This window comes from Spermophilus citellus (assembly GCF_964194105.1).
Source record: "Spermophilus citellus genome assembly, chromosome: 13".
In the NCBI taxonomy this organism is placed as follows: domain Eukaryota; kingdom Metazoa; phylum Chordata; class Mammalia; order Rodentia; family Sciuridae; genus Spermophilus; species Spermophilus citellus.
This window is the reverse complement of record NC_138193.1, coordinates 111,101,868-111,110,342: the sequence shown is the minus strand read 5'-3', so window position 1 is coordinate 111,110,342 and position 8,475 is coordinate 111,101,868. Positions and strand designations below refer to the sequence as shown.

Here is an 8,475-nt window from a genome sequence, read left to right as displayed (position 1 = left end):
GAGCCACATTCCCAGCCCTCTAAAGGTGTTTTTTTCTTTCTTTCGTAACCTCCCAAAGAGGAAGGCAGTAGGACAGTGGGGGGCGGGGTGGGGGTCCTTCAAAGGTATTTTTAGGAGTCCGGGATCAAAGCCATCCCGGCAAAGACCGAGAAGAACCAGAGGGATAAATCAATCTCGCCCAGAGCCGAGACAGTGACCTTCTTCCCATCCACCCTTCCCTCGTGCCGGACCCACCCGGAATGCCTCGGTTGCAAAAACAAATGAAATAAAGCAAAACCTTTTGCTTTGCCAACCTCTAAGCCACATTACGCCTCCTTTTGCGAAGGGACGATTTCTTTCTTCTCCCTCTCCCGGTTTTCCCTCGCCCCGCCCGCCTGCCTTTTCTTTTCTCTCGGCCCTCCTTCCTTCCCCCAAATCACTCGAAACTTAAGACGTGCGCAGCCTGCAGGTGCGCGCGGGCCGGCGGCCGGGCCGGGCGAGCCGAGGACGCCCGGGCCTCGCAGGCATTGATCAGCTGGGCGCGCGCGCTGAGTGACGGCGCGGTTGCTATGGCAGCCGCCTGAGCGGCGCCGCGAGGACAAGGCGGCAGGGCGGCGTGAATGGGCGGCGTCACGCGCCTGGCGCCAGAGAGTCTGCTCCGGGGCTCCGGCTCCGGCCCCTCCGCGGCCTGGCCCGCGCGCCGCCGCCGCCGCCGCCGCTGCCAATTCATCACCTGTCAGGGATCACTCGGGGGGTCACGGGCGGAATGGACACAGCTGTGAGAACAAAACCGGGGAAGAAAGGCGAGGCTCCCCATTGCGCCAGATGTGCAGAGAGGACCTTGAGGCTCGCCCCCGCCCCACCGGCTCCTCCGCCCCCGCGGCATCACGCGGGGACCTTAGCCAGGGCGGCCGGGCCGCGGCGGCCCATAGCTGCTTCTGATTACCGCGAGCGGCCTGGACGTGGTGGGGGCGCCGGCGGGGCCGCCGGCGGGGCCTGGAACGGAGGCTGAGTGAGGGAGCAAGCCCGGGACCCAGCTCAGGGAACTTCCAGAGCAGGTCTGTAGCTTTAAATGGGGGGTGACCCCGTGGGTAAGCCAGGGGGGGCCAGCCTCGCCACTCCCCGCCCGGAAGCCCTTCACACCTTCCCACCACCCACGGATCCAGCCCTTCCTGCAGCTGGGTCCTTCTCGCAGCTGGGACCATTTGAACTTTAGAGCCCTCAAATGCAAACCCACATAGACACCAGTTGGCAAGTTTTTTCATGCCTTTTTAAGCCACCCCGAAAGTGCTTCAACCCGCTTTCCCCACGAAAACATAATCTTAAAGGTTGATTTCGTCTTGGGCTTGCTGAGATAGACATACTCTCATTCAGGCATTTTTCAATCATTAACTTATACAGCTTCATAATCCCCTTAAAATGATCTTTAAATGAGTGTTAAACTGGGTAGCATGCCAATAAAATCGAATTCAACACAGCCGAGCAGACTGGACTCCGACATGGCAGCTAAAGAAAGAAACACCAGAAAACTTTCACCATATTTAGCAATTTTACTACATCAGGGTACAAAAATGATCATGGGAGAAGGCACTGCCTGAATCAACTCTGCAAGTGCGTAAAGTAATACCGCACAATGCTCATTACCATCAGCCCAGAGCCTCACTGTTGGGATAATGAGGCTGGCACGGATGTTAACATACGGTGTCCTTGGAAAAAGCTAGGAATGCGTCAGTATCGCGGAGCTGCAATGTCCAAGAATCATAAGTAATAATTTGAGAATCCCAAAGATGTTTGTTTACATTGGCTATTATTGTAAAATAGTCAAAGTATAACATCATGAACCAAAATAGTGTCAAAACAAAATCTGTTCCACTGTGGCACGTATGTGACAGAAACACATGCACACAAAGTACATCAAAAGGCTCGAACTGTGGGGGGACTCGGGTAGTAAATCACTTCCAGACTTAATATCAGAGGCAACGTTAATCGAACTCTGTCAGGAACAGAATTGCAGGCTAGGCTTTCAGGGCCTCGTGAAGGCACTCAGCAGATCTCTCCGTGGGTAGGAATCCTCCACCTTCATCCTCCAAAGTGAGGTGGCCACCAAATCTGCCTCCCAAGAGAGAAGCCCTGGGGCACATGGCTGTCACGTGGAGGTCAGAGACCGCCTGGCCCACCAGCTGAGGAATTAATCATTAATTGAAGGAAGAAATACCGTTTCCCTATTATTGGGCTTTGCTTCTAGTCGCCAGTTCAGCCTCTTCCTCTTTCTGAAATGCAGAGGACAGGGAGATTGAAACAAAAAGTAAGCAAAAAACAAATATTACGTTTTCTGGGGGTTTCTAGTTTATTATTTTCTAGAGGAATATGATTTTTGTGGTCCTAAGTTGAGCTAGAATTATGTGTGAATTAAAATATTTGAATCAATAGTATGAATATTTTTAATTGGACTGAAAGACTATGTTTTTAAGGATTTACAGCCAAACGAACCAACCCTGAAAACCCATCTAGTACCAGTACTCAAAAGATTCCAATCCTCATAATAACATAATTTTCTTTAAAAATAAGTGTTAAGATGTCAGTGGGCTAAAGGCCACCTACCAGGGCCTTGTGAAATCTCCAAGGGTGAAAGGTTTCTTGGGGCACACCCCAGAGTTTTAGAAATACTGTAGGTGCTGGAATGTGACACCAGGAATCACTGCATGTGAATAATTAATCACATTACTTTGCCACCTACACTGAAGGGCATAGACCCACAGCAAGGGCAGTGTATGTAAATATACTTTCAATATGCAAATTCTGCTAATGATTTCCGATTAATAGGATCATTATAATAGTCTTGCCTCGTTCTTGGGGAAAAAAAAAACTTATAAGTATCAAGCCCCTCACAGCTCCTCAGAGGTCAGGGCAAGGTTAGGCTTGGTTTCCAATAAGTACTCATTTTACTGAGTTTCCAATAGTGCTTACCCAGTTGCTCCAGCTTGCAAAATCCCACACTAAACCCGTCCTTTAATGCATGCATGGGTGTTTTTTCTTAAACATAGCTTTCCTCATCCTAAAAGACGGAACTCACTCTACAAATGTGACTTTTCAGTGGCACACTTATTTGCGTTTTCTCTTTCTGAACTGCTTGCAGTCTTTCTCGGGACGTTATCCCGTGGGCTGCAGTGAACGGTGACTTTCCCCAGGCTGTGCTGAACTTGCCCTAGTCGTTACTTTAGGCTGCTGAAATCTCCAAGGTGTGAAAGGCTTCTAGGGGCATACCCCGGAGCGAGCGTCCAGTCGGGCATTTGGAATGAGAATGACGGGCGCCGTTCCGAGCCCGGGGTTTACAGTACTCTATTTACCAGCCCAGCTGGGCTCGCGCCCGCCCCGCCCACCCCGCGGGGATTGGCTGCGAACGCGGAAGGACCGAGCGCTCGCCCCGCGCCCGCGCCCGCCAATGGGAGCGCTCGCTCAGTCTGATGGACTCGCCGCCTTCCGCCAATGGAGACGAAGGGAAGACCGAGCGTGTGGCCCCGGCGAGGGCGGATAAAAGCCGCCCTGCCGGGCTCGCGCTTCATTCTGAGCAGATCCTGGCGCCGAGCGCAGCCAGCTCAGCAGGCGGCGGCGGCCTGAGCTCCAGGGCAGCCCGCTCCCTCCCGGTCTCTCCTTCCACTGCGGTCAGCATGAAAGCCTTCAGTCCGGTGAGGTCCGTTAGGAAAAACAGTCTGTCAGACCACAGCCTGGGCATCTCCCGGAGCAAAACCCCGGTGGACGACCCGATGAGCCTGCTGTACAACATGAACGACTGTTACTCCAAGCTCAAGGAGCTGGTGCCCAGCATCCCCCAGAACAAGAAGGTGAGCAAGATGGAAATCCTGCAGCACGTCATCGACTACATCTTGGACCTGCAGATCGCCCTGGACTCGCACCCCACTATTGTTAGCCTGCACCACCAGAGACCCGGACAGAACCAGGCGTCCAGGACGCCGCTGACCACCCTAAACACGGACATCAGCATCCTATCCTTGCAGGTAAGACTGCCCCTGATGCCCTCTCTCTGCCGCCCCACACTCCAGCGATCCTCAGGGCTGTCACTACTCGGTCCATTGTCAAGACCGTGACTTACACATGAGCTAATTAACTTTATTTTCTCAAAAATAGCTCTAGATCGAGCCGTGTGTGAAATCGCTAATAAGTTCTGACATGTTAATGCATGAGTCTGAATTGTAGCAAAAACGTGTTTAAGGGAACTTGCTGCTCTGTGGAGTACCTTAATTATAATAATTTTAATGCGAGATCCTTTCTCCTTAAGATTGTCTAACCTCGTGCCTTTTATCCTTTTCCTCTCCAGGCTTCTGAATTCCCTTCTGAGTTAATGTCAAATGACAGCAAAGCACTCTGTGGCTGAATAAATGGTGAGTGTTGCTTGTGCCTCTTAATGTGTGTGTGTGTGTGTGTGTTGTGTGCTCGCACAAGTGCATACGTTTTTTGTAATTTGCTTGGGCCATGTTGCTTGTGTATCTGTAAAATGTTTGATTTAGTAAACCCATGCTTATTTCGCTGTGTGAAGGGCACTACATTTTCTCGCCATATGTGAAGGGGCTTGTCACTCTGCTTCCTTAGAAAAGAAAAGAAAAAAAAAAATGATGCCAGTAACTTACCTTGGCGGTGGCTAAGGAGTGTGTATTGGCTTTTGTAGCGAATGCAATGCCCTGGTTCTTCCCACTATTCTCCAGTACTATGAGGTACTAACCTCCACTGTAATTAATCTTATCGCCACAAATTCCTTAGTGATCCTCCTTCCCTAAAACTGCAGTTCTCTGGGATTCTCTGGACTAGCTGAGGACTGCTACCCTATGCCTTAGCCCCTTTGCTTTGGGATCGCAGACTTCCCTATCTGTTAACTAAAGGGCTGTTTTCAATCAAATAATTGTTACAAGAAGCAGACTGGCGCCTGTGAGCACTGCTGTTGGAGATCCAAATAGGAGATTGGGTTGGGAAGTTTTTCCCTTGAGTCTCTGCTATTTTCATGTTTAATTTGTGCTGTCTTGAGGCCGAGTGTGTGTGTTGCATCTGGACGCCAGGGTTTGCCCAATCTCCCAGTGTTTGGTTAAATGTTCAAACTGTGGCTTCCTCGGCGCCAGTCTGCCGGCCTCTGCCCTTGGGTTACATTCTCCTAAACATGCCTTTCTCTCCCGATCTTTTGCAGGTGTTCATGACTTTTTTTTCTTTTTATTCTTTTTTTCTTTTTGCACAACAGCAACAACAAATCCACAGGATCTTTTAAGGCGCTGAACTTATTTTTCAACCATTTCACCAGGAGGACAAATTGAATGGATGTTTTTAAAAAGAAAAACAAATGGAAGGAAAACTAAGAATGATCATCTTCCCAGGGTGTTCTCTGTCCTGGACTGTGATACTCGTTATTTATGAAAAAGACTTTTAAATGCCCTTTCTGCAGTTGGAAGGTTTTCTTTATATACTATTCCCACCATGGGGAGCGAAAACGTTAAAATCACAAGGAATTGCCCAATCTAAGCAGACTTTGCCTTTTTTCAAAGGTGGAGCGTGAATACCAGAAGGAGTCAGTATTCAGTTACTTAAATGAAGTCTTTTGGTCAGAAATTACCTTTTTGACGCAAGCCTACTGAATGCTGTGTATATATTTATACATAAATATATATATATATTGAGTGAAACCTTGTGAACTCTTTAATTAGAGTTTTCTTGTATAGTGGCAGAGATGTATATTTCTGCATTAAAAGTGTAATGATGTACTTATTCATGCTAAACTTTTTATAAAAGTTTAGTTGTAAACTTAACCCTTTTATACAAAATAAATCAAGTGTGTTTATTGAATGGTGATGCCTGCTTTATTTCAGAGGACCAGTGCTTTGATTTTTATTATGCTATGTTATAACTGAACCCAAATAAATACAAGTTCAAATTTATGTAGACTGTATTAAGATTATAATAAAATGTGTCTGAAGTCAATACCTGAATTCCGGATTATTTTTAAGGTCTCTTGCTCTGTCCGTGGCTGTTCTCACTCTCATCATTTGATGGAACCCCTTCTTCCTCTGCTGCTCACACCTCGGGACTTGTGTGCAGAGAATGTCCTTATCACATGTGTGATCGGTTCCAGCACCTTGGAGCAAAGGATTGCTGCTACTGTTTAGGAGAATCGATGGGCACTGGGAAGGTGGTACACCCAAAAGTTTTCAGTTAGTCCTCAAGGGACAACTTGATTCTGTGCTGCGGGGCAGATTTTAAGAATGAGTTGTGAGCTGTGGCTCCTACGGGTTAGGTCACCCAAATGTGGGATCTAGGGAGACAGTAGGTGTGAAGGCCCCTTGGAATAGGTGAAAGTGCTCCTTCCTCCGAAAGCATCCGCTCTCCGGAATTCTGGGTCTCACTGTTTGCCCGTGGGAATTCGGCTGCACCCCGGCGGGCCCTGCAGTCAGCAGCCTCCTTGGGCCTCCCCTGGTCCTCTACCTGTAGCTCACCCAGGCTGGGCCGGCTTCTTTCCCAGACTGACAACTTAAAGCGCCCTTCACCCTTCGCTGCCGCCCTGGACTGTAACGGAAGGAGGGTGGGGAGAGAAAGGCCGTCCAAGTCAGGGAAGTGGACCATGGCTGTTCTCTCCCCCCTCGGGTGGCGACATTGGGACCCTGCCTTCGAGTGTGTATGAAACTCTGGTAGGTGATTAGAGCCCACGTGTTTGTTCCGTCCCGCGGTGAAACGACTGGGGGGGGGGGGGTCTGGAAGGCTGGTGCGAGGAGGACGGACCTGGGGAAGGAAGCGGGTCCAGGGCGGGGGTTGTACGAGTCTCACCTGGAGCCACTTTCTCGCCCGAGCAGGTGTTTGGGTGGCGCCACCGAGTCTACCCGGCGGCGTTGGCGTTTCCTGGCCCCTGACACCGAATCCATCACTGCGGGGGAGGGGAGCGGCGGCCAGGGCCTCGCCGCGCTTGGGACCGGCCGGCGGGCGGGCGGCTGCGGGCCACCGGGGCTCGGACCCCGCGCCGAACCGCCCCGCGGGGTGATCGGGGTGATCGTGGTTGGCAGTCACACCCCCAGGGAAGCGGGCTGTGGCCGCCGCACCTGGGCAGCGGGGCCAGGGCCGATGTCGGCCGCCCTCTAGACCGGTCACCTGCGGTCCCGCCACCTGTCGCCAGCTGCAGGCCCAGCACAACCCGCCACCCTGCGCGCTGGGGCCCTGCGGGACGGGCGCAAGAAGTGCGAAGACAGGTCGCTGCCGGGCCCCTTGTCCTTTCCTCCAGACGCCAGCCCCTCGTCGCCCCCGACCTCGGGGACCCGCGCATAGTCGGCTCGAACCCATGGAGTCAGTCCTCGGCCGGGAGCCTAGAAGTCGGGGCCTCGGGGCCGCCGGGCGGGGCGGGCGCCGGACACAGTTTGCAGCGCTTGGACCACGACCTAGAGTTGCGCAGCGCAGGACAAGCGGCACCTTTCGGGGGCACTCTGCTACGCGGAGCTCGCACGCCCTTCCAGGGTCGCTCAGTGGAGGCCGGGCGCCACCTGCTGGCCGGCGTGAGGACCGCGGCTCGCCGCTCTGTCCTGGTGGGCCTCGGGCCTGGGCGCTGAGACCCAGGAACAGGGCAATGCAACTTCCAAAACTGACAGGGTCACGGAAGGTCGCGTCTCTAGCGCGTGGACAGTCATTTCCACCTGCCGCTCTCATCTTTTTACCACCTCAGAACCGGGGTGGGATCCCCTTCGCAAATTCACACCCACTAGTGACACTAGATGCTGTCCTGGATTTTGAAAAAAGTTCAGACAGGATGCTGGGCCTTAAAGAGGTGGACATTGGAGCGTGGGGGTAGATAAACTGTGTGGTCAGAAGAAGGCAGGCCAGGTCGATTTCCCTTCTCTTCCCCTAAATTTGTATCTAATCTTTTTTCTCAGTTTTTGCATGACATTCACCAGAACCTCCAGTGTTTGTTATTGGAATGGGGATGAGCGGGCACCCTTTTCTTATTCTAAATCATAATGAAAATATGTCAGTTTTTCTCCGTGTGGGGAAAAACATACATTTGTTTATTGAATTTGGGGAGAACCCTTCAATTGCTAGGTTGGTTTGGGGTTGAGAATTTTACATTATAATTTGAGGGTGAATTTAGTAAAATTATTTTACTGCATTTGTCAATATTACTTTTCTCTGGTAGATTACACTGATTTTTCTGCTGCTAAGACATTTCTGAAAGAATTCCTACTTGAACATGATGTAGTATTACTTTTTATGTCCATTTTGGATTCTCTTCCAATTATTTTATATGAATTTTAGAAATGAACTGATTTATTTTCTTGAACTGTCCTTATCTGGATTAGAATGAAAATCACACTAACCTCAAAGAATAAATGTATAAGTCAGTTTACGTTTGTTTTAAGTTTTTGAAGCCATGGCTAACTCCTTAGAAGTAAGCAGACGTGTAGTCTCTTCATTTTATAGAAACTGTACTCAGATATACAGTGAGGGATCCATTGCACACAG

General features: G+C 50.6%; 1 protein-coding gene across 2 annotated transcripts; it reads left to right on the top strand.

Moving 5' to 3' along the window:
* The first annotated feature begins 770 nt into the window (after window positions 1-770).
* On the top strand, window positions 771-5,958 carry ID2 (inhibitor of DNA binding 2). Of its 2 annotated transcripts, none has more exons than XM_081265471.1 (4): window positions 771-1,037; window positions 3,116-3,995; window positions 4,316-4,379; window positions 5,225-5,958. In XM_081265471.1, the coding sequence occupies exons 2-3, from the start codon at window positions 3,444-3,446 to the stop codon at window positions 4,370-4,372; spliced, it is 609 nt and encodes a 202-aa protein (XP_081121597.1). In that variant the 5' UTR covers window positions 771-1,037; window positions 3,116-3,443; the 3' UTR covers window positions 4,373-4,379; window positions 5,225-5,958. The 2 variants fall into 2 exon arrangements, with proteins under 2 accessions (XP_081121597.1, XP_081121596.1); XM_081265470.1 differs by having other exon boundaries at window positions 772-1,037; window positions 5,174-5,958.
* Window positions 5,959-8,475: the final 2,517 nt, after the last annotated feature.